Genomic DNA, 23,597 nt, shown 5'->3' with positions numbered 1-23,597 from the left:
CATTCTGAAACACATTCTTATGGATACAAAAGTGGTGAAAACACTGAAAGCATTTACTTTCTTAAGGCGAGCGTCTCCTTGAAGCGGCTGAGAGTGTTTCTATCACATGAGGAGCTACAGGAAGACAGTGTTGAACGCAAAGTAGTCAGCTGTGAGTCTTTAATTCTTTCCACTTTTTTTTTTTTTAATGAAACGGGTACATTTTACATGCATGTGCTTGTTTATTTTTTATTGCAGCCTCAAACAGTATATCTATAGTGAATGGCGTTTTCAGTTGGTCAAAAACCGAATCACCGACACTCAAGATGTAAGTATCCAGACAGTTTCGTGTATGCCTAAGAATTGTGTCTGTTTGGGTTTGTTTTAAGTTTTGACACTTTAAATTGACGATTTGCTTTCTGACGTTTAGTTTTATTTATTTGTCCATGTGCTTCTGCAGGCTGAACGTGTGTATCCCAGACGGCTCACTGGTTGCCATTGTGGGACTTGTCGGTTCTGGAAAGTCCTCTCTTTTGTCAGCCCTGCTTGGAGAAATGGATAAACTTGAAGGAAGTGTGGCTGTCAAGGTGTTTACTGGCACTCAAATGTGTACAACTGTAAAAGCATACAACATTTTATACAATACAGTACACAGTACATTTGTTTGCAACATTATCAGATTTTTCAGCCCATGGAAAATGCATGTACTCTGCCTAAAATGTCCTTACTTCCTAAATGGTAAATGCCATATTTTTGTAAAGCCTCTAAAATTGTAGCTTACACTTCAATATTACATCTTGTTTGCTTTAATTTACATTAAATGGGTAGTTATGCAAGTCAAAATCATAACTCTGGACCTAATTAAATTAGACGTTTCTCCTTGTAGGGTTCAGTGGCCTATGTTCCCCAGCAGGCCTGGATACAAAATTCCACACTGAAGGAAAACATCATATTCGGCCAGGAAATAAGTGAAGCCTGGTATCAGCGTGTAGTGGCAGCATGTGCCCTACAGCCTGACCTTGAGATCCTGCCTGCTGGAGATTCGACAGAGATTGGAGAAAAGGTATTCATTCATTACCTAACACACAGCCGCATGCAGTACATAAATAAATAACATTATGACACGCTACTGGTCAGCATATGTGCTGTAGGTGAAGTGCCGTGTCTTCTTTACATGTGGAAATCGGATGGATGTTCAATTAACATTTGAAACAAAACTGCTCCTTGCTGCAAGAAATCGTAGTGGAGGGGAAGGGGAGAAGAAAGAAAGAAAAGAAGGGGAAAAAAAGATTACCCTGAGTGGGTTGCGAATCAAAGACCTGCTGCTTACAGGGCAAGCGCGCTAACCACTGCTCCATTCATCGAGTTAGGTTCAAAAGCGCAAAAAGTTTTACTTGTAATTTACACACGTGTCAGCCAAAACCCTTTCTGGGATTTTAAGACGGCCAATTGTCATTGTACTTTGGCATTGCAAATGTGAAGGATAATTGATTGTTTTGAATTCATTTGGACAGAATGTTTACTGATAAAGGCTACTTTTATCACTACCTCATGGAGGTCTCAGAGAAAGTGGGCGTGCGTTTAGTCCGCATAGGCGGTGGTGGGGTGGGGCCGCACCTCATGACGTCAAAAAGTTACACCAGCTCGTTTTCTCAGGTTGGGAGGGGCTGGTGCTTGGAGAGCAAAATGACCTAGAATTTCTCATAGAGGGGCAAATGGAGGAAAACACCACTTCGGTGATGTTTTAGGTGAGGAATTAGCATTTTAACGTGGCTAAAAGTGCCAAAAAGTTTATTTTTTACGTCGCTGTTCCTTTAACATATGAAGTGCATGTGGATGAGCAGCGATTACTAATCTCGTTTGCTTTGGGTTTGCTGACGAGGGCAGGTTGCTAACGAGCAAAACTGGACCACAGGTTCACAAAATTCACAAAATTGCCATTGCTTTCTGCTAGTCTTTTTCTCTATCCATCTGCCCTACTGCTGCATGCTGCACTCACCTCCCCCCAGCCTTGAAGGAGAGGTGGCTAAGCTTTAGGAGTGGCGGGCCGCCGCTGCAAAAGGAATGTAAAAGAAACACTATTTTTTTTTTATATAGGAGCTATTTTGTGTTAAGAAAGGCTACACTGGGGTGGTAGTAGTAGAGTGGTCGTCTCCCAACCCAGAGGTTGTGGGTTCAATCCCTGGCCCTTGTGACCATGTCGAAGCAAGTTACTGAACCCACAGTTGCTCCTGATGCTGCGCCATCAGTAGTTGAATGCAAACAAAGTCAGTGTGAAGCTGGAGTGCCTTAATAGGTGGAAATAGGCTATACAAGTTAAATATTTATCACTCAGACATAAAAAATATAAAGAAACAATGGCATGATTTAGTTTGATTCATGAGAATCCAATCTGCAACGGTCTGTCAAGCCATAAAGTTATTTTGAAGCATATGTGTGTGTTTATGTGCGTGTGTCGGCAATGTCACTGCTAATATCTCTCTGTTGACCACTTAAACTGCCACGAAAGCTGGTCATATTTGCTGTGGGACTGAACGATTTATCATTATTCAAAATAGTAATACTGTATCTCAAAATCAGTTATATACAGTGCACACCAAAAATTTGGACACACCTTCTCATGCAATGCATTTTCTTTATTTTCATGACTATTTACAATGTAGATTCTCACTGAAAGCATCAAAATTATGAATGAACGCATGTGGAGTTATGTACTTAAAAAATGGTAAAATAATTGAAAACGTGATTTATATTCTAGTTTCTTCAAAAAGATTTTTTTTGCACACTTTTGTCATTCCCTCGATGAGCTTCAAGAGTAGTCTCCTGAAATGGTTTTCCAACAGTGTTGAAGGAGTTCCCAGAGGTGAGAATGCCTAGCCTGGCAAGCCACACCCAAAAAGAAGGTGGACAGGCGTCCATAGACAGCGATTCAGCACCGGCTGAAAACAGGCTGGCCAATCAAATTTGTCTATTTGCGTGATGTCGCTATTGTGGGCAACGTCACTTTTCGGCGCAAGTCGTTTGAACGGCAGCAAGCTTACTGATTTACTAATAGAGTGACTCATGACACCATGAATCTTTAAGTCTTTCCTGCAACAACAACATAAGTCATTCACTACTGTCTCTCTTCGGCTAGTAGCCATGATGGATTTTTACTGCGTCTCCGCAAAAAAAAAAAAAAAGACTTCAACGAGTCGCTTTTCTGACATAACGTCCACTCTTCGCTTATTGGTTCATTCTACTGTCTTGTTAGTTCAGGTTTTCCCCGCCTCAGTAATGCCACTGATTAGGGCGGTTGACCAGACTCACTCTCCGGCAAAGCCGCGAGTGAGTCTGGATTTCCAGGCTAGAGAATGCCAAGAGTGTCCAAAGCAGTAATCAGAGCAAAGGGTGGCTATTTTGAAGAAACTAGAATTTAAAACGTGTTTTCACCTTTTTTTGTCAAGTACAGTAATTTCTGGACTATAGGCCACTACTTTTTTCACTTGCATTCGATCCTGCGGCTAATACAAAGGTGCGGCTTATCCATCAGATCACAAGGGGACACACTATAAAGGAAGAGCGTCAGGCAGAGCAAAACAAACCAAGTGAGCCCAAATACAGTAGGAGAGACAGAACGAGAGTAAGACAATTTGTGCCCTCATTGTGGAAAAGAAAGTAGCCGGAACCCGGTGCGGTAGTATTAAAACACCTGCGGCTTACAGTCGGGTGCAGCTTATATGTGTAGCAAAGTATTCCCCAAATTTAGCTAGCACGGCTTATTGTCAGGAGCGCCTTATAGTCTAGAAATTACTCGACGTAACTACACATGCGTTCATTCTTAGTTATGATGCCTTCAGTGAGAATCTACAACGTAAAAATATGTTGTGAGAATAAAGCAAATACATTGTATGAGGTGTGTGTGTCCAAACTTTTGGCCTGTTTGAAACTGCTTTTGCAACACATTTTCATGCTTGCATTCAAATGCAACTTTAAGGCCAGCCAATCACAATCCTCATTTCATGTTGCTCGTGGTTTAGCAGCCGAAGCCAGCCATTGACAAGCATCCGAGTATGGAAGCAACAAGTGTGTCACACAATTCGACAGACTTGGTGGCAATAAAAAGTAAATCATCTGCATTTTTTGTAGTTATTTTGTATTTTTTTAAAAAAAGAAGAAAAAGAAAAGAACCAGAGAGAGGTGTTTTGATCACTTAACAAAAAATGCAACAAAGCAAGCCAGCACAACAATAGTATATTACACCACATAAAACAAACCTGACAACGTTTTTAGTACACTGAGCATCATCGTAAATTGTGAGAGGTTGGCTGATTTTGTGTTGTCATGTCAAATCGCATAGACAAAATCCTACACTCGTTCACACGTTGAAGTCACACTATGTGACTATTTTATTTCCCTTTTAATCTATGTACAGGGTGTCAATTTGTCTGGCGGTCAGAAGCAGAGGGTGAGCCTCGCCAGGGCTGTCTACTGCGACCGCACTGTCTACCTGCTGGATGACCCACTGTCTGCTGTTGATGCTCACGTAGGAAGGCATATATTTGAGCATGTCATTGGTCCGCAGGGCTTGCTGAAGGACAAGGTGTGTAGGATTTTATTAAAGTAATAATCTGAGGAATTGATGTTGTTGTTGTTCTTCCTGAACTTTTAACTATTCCATGTGTGGATACATGCAGACTCGTTTGCTGGTGACACATGGGCTGAGCTACCTGCCTCAGGTTGACCTAATCCTGGTCATGGTGAATGGAGAAATAACAGAAATTGGCTCCTACCAGCAACTGATGGCCACTGAGGGCGCCTTTTCTGAGTTTCAGCATACGTATGCTGCAGTTGACCATACAGACAACAATGGTGAGACACACTTACTGCACTTGAGACATGGACATACTGTACATGAGTGCTTGACTTGGCTAGTTGCATTGTTAATCCATTAGAGCCGGTAGCGCTCTAGAGCTCTTCTACCTTTAGACCCAGGAAAGCAGACACGTCATTTTGTTTTGTTAAGATGAATTCTCGGTCTCTTAGCCGATGAAATGCACCAGAATATACAAATGAGGGTGGCGTGGCGTGTGGGCCTCGTAGCATTTCGTCTTGGAATGTTATTCGAGCATTTATGGCTGACGCAGATTTGTGGGAGTTATGAAATAAATGATGGTGATTGATGATGGCGCAGAAGGACTGCGAACCAGTGTAACCAGTCGACGGTGACATATAGTTAAGAAATATGTTTGTAGACAATGAGGATGGTGAACATTTTGACGGCTTTGTATCAATGACGAATTTTCCCCCGAGGTTATTACAACTGCGCAAATGCGACTGTTGATTTAAAAAAATATATAAATATTGAAGTTTTATAATAATAAACAAAGGTTTGTGGCACAGGTTTAAGCTCTCAAATATTTTTGGAATTATGTTTCTATCTGCTTCAGGGGCTGAGATATCAATTATTTAGTAGGCATTGACAGTATTGTTGAATTTCCAGTCATTATCCAAGGAATACAAATGTACGTGAAGAAAATGAAAAATAAGCAACGACCAGAGGTCGACAATATTGACACTACGCTAAAAAAAACAAGCACCAGTCACTTACCTACAGCACCTTGGAAAGCGCTTGTCTCAAAGCAGGTTGTTTCCCATCACCATGGAAGGTTGCCATTAGAAAGGTCAGGTCAATTTGCTACTCGCCGAAGTCCCCGAGCAAGCGCTGTAATAGAATAGAAAAAAACCCACTGAACATTATCTCATCTTTTCTGCCAAAAATTACCTACATGATTCCATAATACGTGAATACAATACACAAATCGTCATCATCAATACACAAGTCACATTAGTTTCTCTTCCCCTGTTATTAATATTATTTTCCTGTCTTGATGGTTTTGTCTTCATACCTTGCTCCGCATCTGCTTTGTTGCCCCAAGAGTGCCTCTAATTGCCTCCCCTTCTAGTACTTTGTAGGTTCATGATGTGGATAGAAAAGGGCCTAATCCCTGAGCTATCTTTTTAGGCTCATGAACTTTTATGTTTTGTGTCACTGCTGCAACTTGGGGGTGGTTAAAGGGTAGTGATAACTCTTTGAAATCCTGATGTAAATTTCAAGTTGATAAATATGTAAATATATGCTGCATAGTCATGTTTTGTGACTTTGGTGAGTAACCATAGTCAGATTACTTGAAAAGTTTGCATCAGATTAGTCGTTACAGGAAAATGTGCACATTTTAGAGTAATGCATCGGCATCACTATTTGTGAATTACTTTTCATTGGTTTGTTTCCCTCCTTAGATTTAGAATCTAAGCCAAAAATAGTAACCAAAGGAATGGAGAATGGCAGTGCAACTGGTCTTGTTGGGTAAGTACAACTGGCTGACGAAAGTTCCAGACAAGAGTTGTTTGGATTAGTCTAACCATAAAATATGAGGTGTGTTAGTGAAGTTCCGGTGCTTTTGCCGCTGAACATATTTCAAAGAGATCGTACAGGGTTAAGTTTGTTCAGTGTGCGATAATAATAATAACTAGAAAAATTCCCGCGGAAATTTTGAATGGGACTGCTGACTCTTTGGTAATGAGCTGAACAGTTTAAAATTTAAACCACTGGAATCGGTCAAGAAATGTGGAAGTTAACCATAATGAACATCAACTAAAAGTATCTCGCTGTCCCTGAAAATGTATTTCAAAAAATGTAAATGAGCTGAACAGTTTAAAATTTAAATGACTGGAATCGGTCAAGAAATGTGGAAGTTAACCATAATCTAAAAATATGTCACTGTCACTTTAAGAGCGCACACACATTTTTGACTTGGAGCCGTCACGCGCCCCACATTCCATTGAGATTGCATGAGAGAAGCACCCCTTGAACAAAAGCCTCTCACGACTTAACGGTTGAAGATACAGATTCAAGAAATGGCTCGTCAGAACGGCAAGGGTTTGGGGAACACGAGCATGTTCTCATTTTCTTAATCGGATAAAAAATGACCAAATGAGAGCAGGTTGAAAACTTATGATTTATCAGAAATGGAGAGAGGAAGGCGCCTGAAATTAACATGTAAAAGACAGGCGAATTAGTCCGACTTCTTTTGCTTAAGGTGAAAATAAAGGTACTAAATGACACCTTAGCCAAATAAAAGTTAGTTTGTCAAAGAATTCAATAGAGGTAAAGTACATGCTGGGGTGCGCTGTTTGGCCTCAGTTCCATAGCAGCAAGGTCCAGCTTCTTCCATTGGCGCTTGGCTGCCTCTGAACGCTTCCCCTTCCGCGGCATGCTGCTACAGCAAAGAAAAAAAACTTGCCATGACAAAGTCAAAAGTAAAGATTCAACATCAAATTTGTACTTAATCTCAGATGTGTATGAAGCATTAAAAGCGTACACTTCCGAAATCCCTCATTGGCGCCGCTTCGCTACACCGTCGACACTCACTCAACCCCCCCCCCCCCCCCCCACGTCGACGACAGACGAGACAAAAGCCTTACTGTATATTGTAGCAACGAGAGATGTACACAATTGAGATTTAGAGCCTACTCTAACTTTTCTTAGTTTTTTTTTACTGCACATTAAAACTTTAATGTAACATCTGCTAGCTCTTTGCTAGCGCTAGCAGGTGCAGCTAGCATGTAGGCTACCATCTCTAGCACTTAACTTTTCCAATCTTGTTAAAACAGCAACATAACGTTCAAACACATCAAATACGTTTCAATACTTCGCCAGTATTAAGTGATGTAGTTTAGGATGGGGAAAACTTGCAAAATCACACTTATTTAGCATTATTCACCAGACTACAAACAATTGCCTTGCAACTTACCTCAGACGAGATGAAATGGGAGGAGTAGGTTCTCGAGAAACTTCTAATTGGTGTCATTAAAGCGTCTCTCATTGGCCACAGCACAGACAAGCAGAAAACGAACCAATCAGGGAAAAGAGAGAAGACTAGATCCAACTATCATCAAGATTGGTTGCATTCCATTGAGATTGTATGACAGACGCACCCCTGGAACAAAAGCCTCTCACGACTTAACTCTTCAAGATACAGATTCAAGAAAGGGCTCGTTAGAACGGCAAGGGTTTGGGGAACACGAGCATGTTCTCATTTTCTTAATCGGATAAAAAATGACCAAATGAGAGCAGGTTGAAAATGTATGATTTATCCGAAATGAAGAGGAAAAAAACACCCAAATTAACATGGAAGAGATTGGCGAGAGAGTCCAATATCTCTTCGCTTAAAGGGAAAATAAAGGTACTAAATGACACCTTAACCAAATAAAAGTTAGTTTGTCTGAAAGAAGACACTCGTGACTACAAAATGTGAGAATTTGACGTCTAGTGACAAAAGATAGTGGCCATGGTGACGAGTTGAAGTGAAATTTTTTCAAATACATTATTTGGTTCCCGGCACTGGATGGCTAATTAGCCAACAGAGTGTGTGAGAAAGCTAATTCAGCCACTGTCTTTGAACCCGAACAGGGGGGGGGGCTTTCATTCCTTAAAAAAGATTTTGACACTGAGCTAAAGATGGGAAAAATTCCTACAAAATGAGCTAAAATTCGTATCGGTCGGATAACGTATGCGCGCGCAGCGTGTCTTGGAAAAAGGTGCTTGAAGTGTGATTTTTTTTCCCATTCATTCCCAATGGGGAGTTAATTTGGGAGTTTTTTGGGAATAGCGTCGCCATGGTAACTGGGAATTCTTAGAAAAATAATAGCGCAGCGAGTCAGATCGAGCCGCATCGTTTGATACCTCATTTGTGCCGGTGCGATGTACGGTACGGACCGCATTTTAGCGGAAAAATCGCTGGAATAATATATAATAACTAGAAAAATTCCCGCGGAAATTTTGAATGGGACTGCTGACTCTTTGGTAATGAGCTGAACAGTTTAAAATTTAAACCACTGGAATCGCTCAAGAAATGTGGAAGTTAACCATAATCAACATCAACTAAAAGTATCTCACTGTCCCTGAAAATGTATTTTAAAAAATGTAAATGAGCTGAACATTTTAAAATTTAAATGACTGGAATCGGTCAAGAAATGTGGAAGTTAACCATAATCTAAAAATATGTCACTGTCACTTTAAGAGCACATACATTTTTGACTTGGAGACGTCACGCGCCCCACATTCCATTGAGATCGCATGAGAGAAGCACCCCTTGTACAAAAGCCTCTCACGACTTAACGGTTGAAGATACAGATTCAAGAAAGGGCTCGTTAGAACGGCAAGGGTTTGGGGAACACGAGCATGTTCTCATTTTCTTAATCGGATAAAAAATGACCAAATGAGAGCAGGTTGAAAACTTATGATTTATCAGAAATGGAGAGAGGAAGGCGCCTGAAATTAACATGTACAAGACAGGCGAATTAGTCCGACTTCTCTTGCTTAAGGTGAAAATAAAGGTACTAAATGACACCTTAGCCAAATAAAAGTTAGTTTGTCTGAAAGAAGACACTCGTGACTACAAAATGTGAGAATTTGACGTCTAGTGACAAAAGATCGTTGCCATGGTGACGAGTTGAAGTGACGTCACGCACCCACATTGCATTGAGATAGAATGAGAGAAGCACCCCTTCAACAAAAGCCTCTCGCGACTTAACGGTTGAAGATACAGATTCAAGAAAGGGCTCGTTAGAACGGCAAGGGTTTGGGGAACACGAGCATGTTCTCATTTTTTTAATCGGATGAAAAATGACCAAATGAGAGCAGGTTGAAAACTTATGATTTATTCGAAATGAAGAGGAAGAAGTCGCCCAAATTAACATGGGAGAGATAGGCGAGAGAGTCCAACTTCTACTCGCTTAAAGGGAAAATAAAGGTACTAAATGACACCTTAACCAAATAAAAGTTAGTTTGTCTGAAAGAAGACACTCGTGACTACAAAATGTGAGAATTTGACGTCTAGTGACAAAAGATTGTGGCCATGGTGACGAGTTGAAGTGAAATTTTTTCAAATACATTATTTGGTTCCCGGCACTGGATGGCTAATTAGCCAACAGAGTGTGTGAGAAAGCTAATTCAGCCACTGCCTTTGAACCCGAACAGGGGGGGGGGGGCTTTCATTCCTTAAAAAAGATTTCGACACTGAGCTAAAGATGGGAAAAATTCCTACAAAATGAGCTAAAATTCGTATCGGTCGGATAACGTATGCGCGCGCAGCGTGTCTTGGAAAAGGTGCTTGAAGTGTGATTTTTTTCCCATTCATTCCCAATGGGGAGTTAATTTGGGAGTTTTTTGGGAATAGCGTCGCCATGGTAACTGGGAATTCTTAGAAAAATAATAGCGCAGCGAGTCAGATCGAGCCGCATCGTTTGATACCTCATTTGTGCCGGTGCGATGTACGGTACGGGCCGCATTTTAGCGGAAAAATCGTGGAATAATATATAATAACTAGAAAAATTCCCGCGGAAATTTTGAATGGGACTGCTGACTCTTTGGTAATGAGCTGAACAGTTTAAAATTTAAACCACTGGAATCGCTCAAGAAATGTGGAAGTTAACCATAATCAACATCAACTAAAAGTATCTCACTGTCCCTGAACATGTATTTAAAAAAATGTAAATGAGCTGAACAGTTTAAAATTTAAATGACTGGAATCGGTCAAGAAATGTGGAAGTTAACCATAATCTAAAAATATGTCACTGTCACTTTAAGAGCACATACATTTTTGACTTGGAGCCGTCACGCGCCCCACATTGCATTGAGATCGCATGAGAGAAGCACCCCTTGTACAAAAGCCTCTCACGACTTAACGGTTGAAGATACAGATTCAAGAAATGGCTCGTTAGAACGGCAAGGGTTTGGGGAACACGAGCATGTTCTCATTTTCTTAATCGGATAAAAAATGACCAAATGAGAGCAGGTTGAAAACTTATGATTTATCAGAAATGGAGAGAGGAAGGCGCCTGAAATTAACATGTACAAGACAGGCGAATTAGTCCGACTTCTCTTGCTTAAGGTGAAAATAAAGGTACTAAATGACACCTTAGCCAAATAAAAGTTAGTTTGTCTGAAAGAAGACACTCGTGACTACAAAATGTGAGAATTTGACGTCTAGTGACAAAAGATCGTTGCCATGGTGACGAGTTGAAGTGACGTCACGCACCCACATTGCATTGAGATCGCATGAGAGAAGCACCCCTTGTACAAAAGCCTCTCACGACTTAACGGTTGAAGATACAGATTCAAGAAAGGGCTCGTTAGAACGGCAAGGGTTTGGGGAACACGAGCATGTTCTCCGAAATCCCTCATTGGCGCCGCTTCGCTACACCGTCGACACGCCACTCAACCCCCCCCCCCCCCCCCACGTCGACGACAGACGAGACAAAAGCCTTACTGTATATTGTAGCAACGAGAGATGTACACAATTGAGATTTAGAGCCTACTCAAACTTTTCTTAGTTTTTTTTTACTGCACATTAAAACTTTAATGTAACATCTGCTAGCTCTTTGCTAGCGCTAGCAGGTGCAGCTAGCATGTAGGCTACCATCTCTAGCACTTAACTTTTCCAATCTTGTTAAAACAGCAACATAACGTTCAAACACATCAAATACGTTTCAATACATCGCCAGTATTAACGTGATGTAGTTTAGGATGGGGAAAACTTGCAAAATCACACTTATTTAGCATTATTCACCAGACTACAAACAATTGCCTTGCAACTTACCTCAGACGAGATGAAATGGGAGGAGTAGGTTCTCGAGAAACTTCTAATTGGTGTCATTAAAGCGTCTCTCATTGGCCACAGCACAGACAAGCAGAAAACGAACCAATCAGGGAAAAGAGAGAAGACTAGATCCAACTATCATCAAGATTGGTTGCATTCCATTGAGATTGTATGACAGACGCACCCCTGGAACAAAAGCCTCTCACGACTTAACTCTTCAAGATACAGATTCAAGAAATGGCTTGTTAGAACGGCAAGGGTTTGGGGAACACGAGCATGTTGTAATTTTTTTAATCGGATGAAAAATGACCAAATGAGAGCAGGTTGAAAATGTATGATTTATCCGAAATGAAGAGGAAAAAAACACCCAAATTAACATGGAAGAGATTGGCGAGAGAGTCCAATTTCTCTTCGCTTAAAGGGAAAATAAAGGTACTAAATGACACCTTAGCCAAATAAAAGTTAGTTTGTCTGAAAGAAGACACTCGTGACTACAAAATGTGAGAATTTGACGTCTAGTGACAAAAGATTGTGGCAGTGGTGACGAGTTGAAGTGAAATTTTTTCTAATACATTATTTGGTTCCCGGCACTGGATGGCTAATTAGCCAACAGAGTGTGTGAGAAAGCTAATTCAGCTACTGTCTTTGAACCCGAACAGGGGGGGGGGGGCTTTCATTCCTTAAAAAAGATTTCGACACTGAGCTAAAGATGGGACAAATTCCTACAAAATGAGCTAAAATTCGTATCGGTCGGATAACGTATGCGCGCGCAGCGTGTCTTGGAAAAAGGTGCTTGAAGTGTGATTTTTTTCCCATTCATTCCCAATGGGGAGTTAATTTGGGAGTTTTTTGGGAATAGCGTCGCCAAGGTAACTGGGAATTCTTAGAAAAATAATAGCGCAGCGAGTCAGATCGAGCCGCATCGTTTGATACCTCATTTGTGCCGGTGCGATGTACGGTACGGGCCGCATTTTAGCGGAAAAATCGTGGAATAATATATAATAATAACAACAAGAAAAATAAACCACTGTCCTAGGTAGAATAACAATATGTGCCTGCTTGCTTCGCAAAGCAGTCCCATAACTAGAAAAATTCCCGCGGAAATTTTGAATGGGACTGCTGACTCTTTGGTAATGAGCTGAACAGTTTAAAATTTAAACCACTGGAATCGCTCAAGAAATGTGGAAGTTAACCATAATCAACATCAACTAAAAGTATCTCACTGTCCCTGAACATGTATTTAAAAAAATGTAAATGAGCTGAACAGTTTAAAATTTAAATGACTGGAATCGGTCAAGAAATGTGGAAGTTAACCATAATCTAAAAATATGTCACTGTCACTTTAAGAGCACATACATTTTTGACTTGGAGCCGTCACGCGCCCCACATTGCATTGAGATCGCATGAGAGAAGCACCCCTTGTACAAAAGCCTCTCACGACTTAACGGTTGAAGATACAGATTCAAGAAATGGCTCGTTAGAACGGCAAGGGTTTGGGGAACACGAGCATGTTCTCATTTTCTTAATCGGATAAAAAATGACCAAATGAGAGCAGGTTGAAAACTTATGATTTATCAGAAATGGAGAGAGGAAGGCGCCTGAAATTAACATGTACAAGACAGGCGAATTAGTCCGACTTCTCTTGCTTAAGGTGAAAATAAAGGTACTAAATGACACCTTAGCCAAATAAAAGTTAGTTTGTCTGAAAGAAGACACTCGTGACTACAAAATGTGAGAATTTGACGTCTAGTGACAAAAGATCGTTGCCATGGTGACGAGTTGAAGTGACGTCACGCACCCACATTGCATTGAGATCGCATGAGAGAAGCACCCCTTGTACAAAAGCCTCTCACGACTTAACGGTTGAAGATACAGATTCAAGAAAGGGCTCGTTAGAACGGCAAGGGTTTGGGGAACACGAGCATGTTCTCCGAAATCCCTCATTGGCGCCGCTTCGCTACACCGTCGACACGCCACTCAACCCCCCCCCCCCCCCACGTCGACGACAGACGAGACAAAAGCCTTACTGTATATTGTAGCAACGAGAGATGTACACAATTGAGATTTAGAGCCTACTCAAACTTTTCTTAGTTTTTTTTTACTGCACATTAAAACTTTAATGTAACATCTGCTAGCTCTTTGCTAGCGCTAGCAGGTGCAGCTAGCATGTAGGCTACCATCTCTAGCACTTAACTTTTCCAATCTTGTTAAAACAGCAACATAACGTTCAAACACATCAAATACGTTTCAATACATCGCCAGTATTAACGTGATGTAGTTTAGGATGGGGAAAACTTGCAAAATCACACTTATTTAGCATTATTCACCAGACTACAAACAATTGCCTTGCAACTTACCTCAGACGAGATGAAATGGGAGGAGTAGGTTCTCGAGAAACTTCTAATTGGTGTCATTAAAGCGTCTCTCATTGGCCACAGCACAGACAAGCAGAAAACGAACCAATCAGGGAAAAGAGAGAAGACTAGATCCAACTATCATCAAGATTGGTTGCATTCCATTGAGATTGTATGACAGACGCACCCCTGGAACAAAAGCCTCTCACGACTTAACTCTTCAAGATACAGATTCAAGAAATGGCTTGTTAGAACGGCAAGGGTTTGGGGAACACGAGCATGTTGTAATTTTTTTAATCGGATGAAAAATGACCAAATGAGAGCAGGTTGAAAATGTATGATTTATCCGAAATGAAGAGGAAAAAAACACCCAAATTAACATGGAAGAGATTGGCGAGAGAGTCCAATTTCTCTTCGCTTAAAGGGAAAATAAAGGCACTAAATGACACCTTAGCCAAATAAAAGTTAGTTTGTCTGAAAGAAGACACTCGTGACTACAAAATGTGAGAATTTGACGTCTAGTGACAAAAGATTGTGGCAGTGGTGACGAGTTGAAGTGAAATTTTTTCTAATACATTATTTGGTTCCCGGCACTGGATGGCTAATTAGCCAACAGAGTGTGTGAGAAAGCTAATTCAGCTACTGTCTTTGAACCCGAACAGGGGGGGGGGGCTTTCATTCCTTAAAAAAGATTTCGACACTGAGCTAAAGATGGGACAAATTCCTACAAAATGAGCTAAAATTCGTATCGGTCGGATAACGTATGCGCGCGCAGCGTGTCTTGGAAAAAGGTGCTTGAAGTGTGATTTTTTTCCCATTCATTCCCAATGGGGAGTTAATTTGGGAGTTTTTTGGGAATAGCGTCGCCAAGGTAACTGGGAATTCTTAGAAAAATAATAGCGCAGCGAGTCAGATCGAGCCGCATCGTTTGATACCTCATTTGTGCCGGTGCGATGTACGGTACGGGCCGCATTTTAGCGGAAAAATCGTGGAATAATATATAATAATAACAACTAGAAAAATTCCCGCGGAAATTTTGAATGGGACTGCTGACTCTTTGGTAATGAGCTGAACAGTTTAAAATTTAAACCACTGGAATCGCTCAAGAAATGTGGAAGTTAACCATAATCAACATCAACTAAAAGTATCTCACTGTCCCTGAACATGTATTTAAAAAAATGTAAATGAGCTGAACAGTTTAAAATTTAAATGACTGGAATCGGTCAAGAAATGTGGAAGTTAACCATAATCTAAAAATATGTCACTGTCACTTTAAGAGCACATACATTTTTGACTTGGAGCCGTCACGCGCCCCACATTGCATTGAGATCGCATGAGAGAAGCACCCCTTGTACAAAAGCCTCTCACGACTTAACGGTTGAAGATACAGATTCAAGAAATGGCTCGTTAGAACGGCAAGGGTTTGGGGAACACGAGCATGTTCTCATTTTCTTAATCGGATAAAAAATGACCAAATGAGAGCAGGTTGAAAACTTATGATTTATCAGAAATGGAGAGAGGAAGGCGCCTGAAATTAACATGTACAAGACAGGCGAATTAGTCCGACTTCTCTTGCTTAAGGTGAAAATAAAGGTACTAAATGACACCTTAGCCAAATAAAAGTTAGTTTGTCTGAAAGAAGACACTCGTGACTACAAAATGTGAGAATTTGACGTCTAGTGACAAAAGATCGTTGCCATGGTGACGAGTTGAAGTGACGTCACGCACCCACATTGCATTGAGATCGCATGAGAGAAGCACCCCTTGTACAAAAGCCTCTCACGACTTAACGGTTGAAGATACAGATTCAAGAAAGGGCTCGTTAGAACGGCAAGGGTTTGGGGAACACGAGCATGTTCTCCGAAATCCCTCATTGGCGCCGCTTCGCTACACCGTCGACACGCCACTCAACCCCCCCCCCCCCCCACGTCGACGACAGACGAGACAAAAGCCTTACTGTATATTGTAGCAACGAGAGATGTACACAATTGAGATTTAGAGCCTACTCAAACTTTTCTTAGTTTTTTTTTACTGCACATTAAAACTTTAATGTAACATCTGCTAGCTCTTTGCTAGCGCTAGCAGGTGCAGCTAGCATGTAGGCTACCATCTCTAGCACTTAACTTTTCCAATCTTGTTAAAACAGCAACATAACGTTCAAACACATCAAATACGTTTCAATACATCGCCAGTATTAACGTGATGTAGTTTAGGATGGGGAAAACTTGCAAAATCACACTTATTTAGCATTATTCACCAGACTACAAACAATTGCCTTGCAACTTACCTCAGACGAGATGAAATGGGAGGAGTAGGTTCTCGAGAAACTTCTAATTGGTGTCATTAAAGCGTCTCTCATTGGCCACAGCACAGACAAGCAGAAAACGAACCAATCAGGGAAAAGAGAGAAGACTAGATCCAACTATCATCAAGATTGGTTGCATTCCATTGAGATTGTATGACAGACGCACCCCTGGAACAAAAGCCTCTCACGACTTAACTCTTCAAGATACAGATTCAAGAAATGGCTTGTTAGAACGGCAAGGGTTTGGGGAACACGAGCATGTTGTAATTTTTTTAATCGGATGAAAAATGACCAAATGAGAGCAGGTTGAAAATGTATGATTTATCCGAAATGAAGAGGAAAAAAACACCCAAATTAACATGGAAGAGATTGGCGAGAGAGTCCAATTTCTCTTCGCTTAAAGGGAAAATAAAGGCACTAAATGACACCTTAGCCAAATAAAAGTTAGTTTGTCTGAAAGAAGACACTCGTGACTACAAAATGTGAGAATTTGACGTCTAGTGACAAAAGATTGTGGCAGTGGTGACGAGTTGAAGTGAAATTTTTTCTAATACATTATTTGGTTCCCGGCACTGGATGGCTAATTAGCCAACAGAGTGTGTGAGAAAGCTAATTCAGCTACTGTCTTTGAACCCGAACAGGGGGGGGGGGCTTTCATTCCTTAAAAAAGATTTCGACACTGAGCTAAAGATGGGACAAATTCCTACAAAATGAGCTAAAATTCGTATCGGTCGGATAACGTATGCGCGCGCAGCGTGTCTTGGAAAAAGGTGCTTGAAGTGTGATTTTTTTCCCATTCATTCCCAATGGGGAGTTAATTTGGGAGTTTTTTGGGAATAGCGTCGCCAAGGTAACTGGGAATTCTTAGAAAAATAATAGCGCAGCGAGTCAGATCGAGCCGCATCGTTTGATACCTCATTTGTGCCGGTGCGATGTACGGTACGGGCCGCATTTTAGCGGAAAAATCGTGGAATAATATATAATAATAACAACTAGAAAAATTCCCGCGGAAATTTTGAATGGGACTGCTGACTCTTTGGTAATGAGCTGAACAGTTTAAAATTTAAACCACTGGAATCGCTCAAGAAATGTGGAAGTTAACCATAATCAACATCAACTAAAAGTATCTCACTGTCCCTGAACATGTATTTAAAAAAATGTAAATGAGCTGAACAGTTTAAAATTTAAATGACTGGAATCGGTCAAGAAATGTGGAAGTTAACCATAATCTAAAAATATGTCACTGTCACTTTAAGAGCACATACATTTTTGACTTGGAGCCGTCACGCGCCCCACATTGCATTGAGATCGCATGAGAGAAGCACCCCTTGTACAAAAGCCTCTCACGACTTAACGGTTGAAGATACAGATTCAAGAAATGGCTCGTTAGAACGGCAAGGGTTTGGGGAACACGAGCATGTTCTCATTTTCTTAATCGGATAAAAAATGACCAAATGAGAGCAGGTTGAAAACTTATGATTTATCAGAAATGGAGAGAGGAAGGCGCCTGAAATTAACATGTACAAGACAGGCGAATTAGTCCGACTTCTCTTGCTTAAGGTGAAAATAAAGGTACTAAATGACACCTTAGCCAAATAAAAGTTAGTTTGTCTGAAAGAAGACACTCGTGACTACAAAATGTGAGAATTTGACGTCTAGTGACAAAAGATCGTTGCCATGGTGACGAGTTGAAGTGACGTCACGCACCCACATTGCATTGAGATCGCATGAGAGAAGCACCCCTTGTACAAAAGCCTCTCACGACTTAACGGTTGAAGATACAGATTCAAGAAAGGGCTCGTTAGAACGGCAAGGGTTTGGGGAACACGAGCATGTTCTCCGAAATCCCTCATTGGCGCCGCTTCGCTACACCGTCGACACGCCACTCAACCCCCCCCCCCCCCCCACGTCGACGACAGACGAGACAAAAGCCTTACTGTATATTGTAGCAACGAGAGATGTACACAATTGAGATTTAGAGCCTACTCAAACTTTTCTTAGTTTTTTTTTACTGCACATTAAAACTTTAATGTAACATCTGCTAGCTCTTTGCTAGCGCTAGCAGGTGCAGCTAGCATGTAGGCTACCATCTCTAGCACTTAACTTTTCCAATCTTGTTAAAACAGCAACATAACGTTCAAACACATCAAATACGTTTCAATACATCGCCAGTATTAACGTGATGTAGTTTAGGATGGGGAAAACTTGCAAAATCACACTTATTTAGCATTATTCACCAGACTACAAACAATTGCCTTGCAACTTACCTCAGACGAGATGAAATGGGAGGAGTAGGTTCTCGAGAAACTTCTAATTGGTGTCATTAAAGCGTCTCTCATTGGCCACAGCACAGACAAGCAGAAAACGAACCAATCAGGGAAAAGAGAGAAGACTAGATCCAACTATCATCAAGATTGGTTGCATTCCATTGAGATTGTATGACAGACGCACCCCTGGAACAAAAGCCTCTCACGACTTAACTCTTCAAGATACAGATTCAAGAAATGGCTTGTTAGAACGGCAAGGGTTTGGGGAACACGAGCATGTTGTAATTTTTTTAATCGGATGAAAAATGACCAAATGAGAGCAGGTTGAAAATGTATGATTTATCCGAAATGAAGAGGAAAAAAACACCCAAATTAACATGGAAGAGATTGGCGAGAGAGTCCAATTTCTCTTCGCTTAAAGGGAAAATAAAGGTACTAAATGACACCTTAGCCAAATAAAAGTTAGTTTGTCTGAAAGAAGACACTCGTGACTACAAAATGTGAGAATTTGACGTCTAGTGACAAAAGATTGTGGCAGTGGTGACGAGTTGAAGTGAAATTTTTTCTAATACATTATTTGGTTCCCGGCACTGGATGGCTAATTAGCCAACAGAGTGTGTGAGAAAGCTAATTCAGCTACTGTCTTTGAACCCGAACAGGGGGGGGGGGGCTTTCATTCCTTAAAAAAGATTTCGACACTGAGCTAAAGATGGGACAAATTCCTACAAAATGAGCTAAAATTCGTATCGGTCGGATAACGTATGCGCGCGCAGCGTGTCTTGGAAAAAGGTGCTTGAAGTGTGATTTTTTTCCCATTCATTCCCAATGGGGAGTTAATTTGGGAGTTTTTTGGGAATAGCGTCGCCAAGGTAACTGGGAATTCTTAGAAAAATAATAGCGCAGCGAGTCAGATCGAGCCGCATCGTTTGATACCTCATTTGTGCCGGTGCGATGTACGGTACGGGCCGCATTTTAGCGGAAAAATCGTGGAATAATATATAATAATAACAACAAGAAAAATAAACCACTGTCCTAGGTAGAATAACAATATGTGCCTGCTTGCTTCGCAAAGCAGTCCCATAACTAGAAAAATTCCCGCGGAAATTTTGAATGGGACTGCTGACTCTTTGGTAATGAGCTGAACAGTTTAAAATTTAAACCACTGGAATCGCTCAAGAAATGTGGAAGTTAACCATAATCAACATCAACTAAAAGTATCTCACTGTCCCTGAACATGTATTTAAAAAAATGTAAATGAGCTGAACAGTTTAAAATTTAAATGACTGGAATCGGTCAAGAAATGTGGAAGTTAACCATAATCTAAAAATATGTCACTGTCACTTTAAGAGCACATACATTTTTGACTTGGAGCCGTCACGCGCCCCACATTGCATTGAGATCGCATGAGAGAAGCACCCCTTGTACAAAAGCCTCTCACGACTTAACGGTTGAAGATACAGATTCAAGAAATGGCTCGTTAGAACGGCAAGGGTTTGGGGAACACGAGCATGTTCTCATTTTCTTAATCGGATAAAAAATGACCAAATGAGAGCAGGTTGAAAACTTATGATTTATCAGAAATGGAGAGAGGAAGGCGCCTGAAATTAACATGTACAAGACAGGCGAATTAGTCCGACTTCTCTTGCTTAAGGTGAAAATAAAGGTACTAAATGACACCTTAGCCAAATAAAAGTTAGTTTGTCTGAAAGAAGACACTCGTGACTACAAAATGTGAGAATTTGACGTCTAGTGACAAAAGATCGTTGCCATGGTGACGAGTTGAAGTGACGTCACGCACCCACATTGCATTGAGATCGCATGAGAGAAGCACCCCTTGTACAAAAGCCTCTCACGACTTAACGGTTGAAGATACAGATTCAAGAAAGGGCTCGTTAGAACGGCAAGGGTTTGGGGAACACGAGCATGTTCTCCGAAATCCCTCATTGGCGCCGCTTCGCTACACCGTCGACACGCCACTCAACCCCCCCCCCCCCCCCACGTCGACGACAGACGAGACAAAAGCCTTACTGTATATTGTAGCAACGAGAGATGTACACAATTGAGATTTAGAGCCTACTCAAACTTTTCTTAGTTTTTTTTTACTGCACATTAAAACTTTAATGTAACATCTGCTAGCTCTTTGCTAGCGCTAGCAGGTGCAGCTAGCATGTAGGCTACCATCTCTAGCACTTAACTTTTCCAATCTTGTTAAAACAGCAACATAACGTTCAAACACATCAAATACGTTTCAATACATCGCCAGTATTAACGTGATGTAGTTTAGGATGGGGAAAACTTGCAAAATCACACTTATTTAGCATTATTCACCAGACTACAAACAATTGCCTTGCAACTTACCTCAGACGAGATGAAATGGGAGGAGTAGGTTCTCGAGAAACTTCTAATTGGTGTCATTAAAGCGTCTCTCATTGGCCACAGCACAGACAAGCAGAAAACGAACCAATCAGGGAAAAGAGAGAAGACTAGATCCAACTATCATCAAGATTGGTTGCATTCCATTGAGATTGTATGACAGACGCACCCCTGGAACAAAAGCCTCTCACGACTTAACTCTTCAAGATACAGATTCAAGAAATGGCTTGTTAGAACGGCAAGGGTTTGGGGAACACGAGCATGTTGTAATTTTTTTAATCGGATGAAAAATGACCAAATGAGAGCAGGTTGAAAATGTATGATTTATCCGAAATGAAGAGGAAAAAAACACCCAAATTAACATGGAAGAGATTGGCGAGAGAGTCCAATTTCTCTTCGCTTAAAGGGAAAATAAAGGTACTAAATGACACCTTAGCCAAATAAAAGTTAGTTTGTCTGAAAGAAGACACTCGTGACTACAAAATGTGAGAATTTGACGTCTAGTGACAAAAGATTGTGGCAGTGGTGACGAGTTGAAGTGAAATTTTTTCTAATACATTATTTGGTTCCCGGCACTGGATGGCTAATTAGCCAACAGAGTGTGTGAGAAAGCTAATTCAGCTACTGTCTTTGAACCCGAACAGGGGGGGGGGGCTTTCATTCCTTAAAAAAGATTTCGACACTGAGCTAAAGATGGGACAAATTCCTACAAAATGAGCTAAAATTCGTATCGGTCGGATAACGTATGCGCGCGCAGCGTGTCTTGGAAAAAGGTGCTTGAAGTGTGATTTTTTTCCCATTCATTCCCAATGGGGAGTTAATTTGGGAGTTTTTTGGGAATAGCGTCGCCAAGGTAACTGGGAATTCTTAGAAAAATAATAGCGCAGCGAGTCAGATCGAGCCGCATCGTTTGATACCTCATTTGTGCCGGTGCGATGTACGGTACGGGCCGCATTTTAGCGGAAAAATCGTGGAATAATATATAATAATAACAACAAGAAAAATAAACCACTGTCCTAGGTAGAATAACAATATGTGCCTGCTTGCTTCGCAAAGCAGTCCCATAACTAGAAAAATTCCCGCGGAAATTTTGAATGGGACTGCTGACTCTTTGGTAATGAGCTGAACAGTTTAAAATTTAAACCACTGGAATCGCTCAAGAAATGTGGAAGTTAACCATAATCAACATCAACTAAAAGTATCTTACTGTCCATAAAAAAATGTAAATGAGCTGAACAGTTTAAAATTTAAACCACTGGAATCGCTCAAGAAATGTGGAAGTTAACTATAATCAACATCAACTAAAAGTATCTTACTGTCCCTTTAAGAAACATGCACATTCACGCACGCACATTTGACTTGGAGCCGTCACGCGCCCCACATTCCGTTGAGATTGCATGAGAGAAGCACCCCTTCAACAAAAGCCTCTCACGACTTAACGGTTGAAGATACATATTCAAGAAATGGCTCGTTAGAACGGCAAGGGTTTGGGGAACACGAGCATGTTCTCATTTTCTTAATCGGATAAAAAATGACCAAATGAGAGCAGGTTGAAAACTTATGATTTATCAGAAATGGAGAGAGGAAGGCGCCTGAAATTAACATGGCAGAGATAGGCGAGTTGGTCCGACTTGTCCGAGCTTAAAGGGAAAATAAAGGTACTAAATGACACCTTAGCCAAATAAAAGTTAGTTTGTCTGAAAGAAGACACTCGTGACTACAAAATGTGAGAATTTGACGTCTAGTGACAAAAGATTGTTGCCATGGTGACGAGTTGAAGTGACGTCACGCACCCACATTGCATTGAGATTGAATGAGAGACGCACACCTCAAAGAAGAGCCTCTCACAACTTAACGGTTGAAGATACAGATTCAAGAAATGGCTCGTTAGAACGGCAAGGGTTTGGGGAACACGAGCATGTTCTCATTTTCTTAATCGGATAAAAAATGACCAAATGAGAGCAGGTTGAAAACTTATGATTTATCAGAAATGGAGAGAGGAAGGCGCCTGAAATTAACATGTACAAGACAGGCGAATTAGTCCGACTTCTCTTGCTTAAGGTGAAAATAAAGGTACTAAATGACACCTTAGCCAAATAAAAGTTAGTTTGTCTGAAAGAAGACACTCGTGACTACAAAATGTGAGAATTTGACGTCTAGTGACAAAAGATTGTTGCCATGGTGACGAGTTGAAGTGACGTCACGCACCCACATTGCATTGAGATTGAATGAGAGAAGCACCCCTTCAACAAAAGCCTCTCGCGACTTAACGGTTGAAGATACAGATTCAAGAAAGGGCTCGTTAGAACGGCAAGGGTTTGGGGAACACGAGCATGTTCTCATTTTCTTAATCGGATAAAAAATGACCAAATGAGAGCAGGTTGAAAACTTATGATTTATCAGAAATGGAGAGAGGAAGGCGCCTGAAATTAACATGTACAAGACAGGCGAATTAGTCCGACTTCTCTTGCTTAAGGTGAAAATAAAGGTACTAAATGACACCTTAGCCAAATAAAAGTTAGTTTGTCTGAAAGAAGACACTCGTGACTACAAAATGTGAGAATTTGACGTCTAGTGACAAAAGATTGTTGCCATGGTGACGAGTTGAAGTGACGTCACGCACCCACATTGCATTGACATTGAATGAGAAAAGCACCCCTTCAACAAAAGCCTCTCG

General features: G+C 41.0%; 1 protein-coding gene across 3 annotated transcripts in view; it reads left to right on the top strand.

Annotated features, from left to right (window-relative positions):
* Positions 1-23,597, top strand: part of abcc1 (ATP binding cassette subfamily C member 1 (ABCC1 blood group)) — a 79,220-nt gene that overhangs the window by 29,234 nt on the left and 26,389 nt on the right. For all 3 annotated transcript variants that reach the window (XM_077559177.1, XM_077559178.1, XM_077559179.1), the window contains 7 exons: positions 67-151; positions 238-307; positions 440-566; positions 866-1,042; positions 4,394-4,561; positions 4,656-4,830; positions 6,259-6,325. In XM_077559177.1, the coding sequence (XP_077415303.1) occupies positions 67-151; positions 238-307; positions 440-566; positions 866-1,042; positions 4,394-4,561; positions 4,656-4,830; positions 6,259-6,325 (869 nt within the window). The remainder of the gene's footprint in view (positions 1-66; positions 152-237; positions 308-439; positions 567-865; positions 1,043-4,393; positions 4,562-4,655; positions 4,831-6,258; positions 6,326-23,597) is intronic.

This window comes from Vanacampus margaritifer, chromosome 2 (genome assembly GCF_051991255.1).
Source record: "Vanacampus margaritifer isolate UIUO_Vmar chromosome 2, RoL_Vmar_1.0, whole genome shotgun sequence".
Classification (NCBI taxonomy): domain Eukaryota; kingdom Metazoa; phylum Chordata; class Actinopteri; order Syngnathiformes; family Syngnathidae; genus Vanacampus; species Vanacampus margaritifer.
This window is presented reverse-complemented; position numbering and strand designations above follow the sequence as displayed.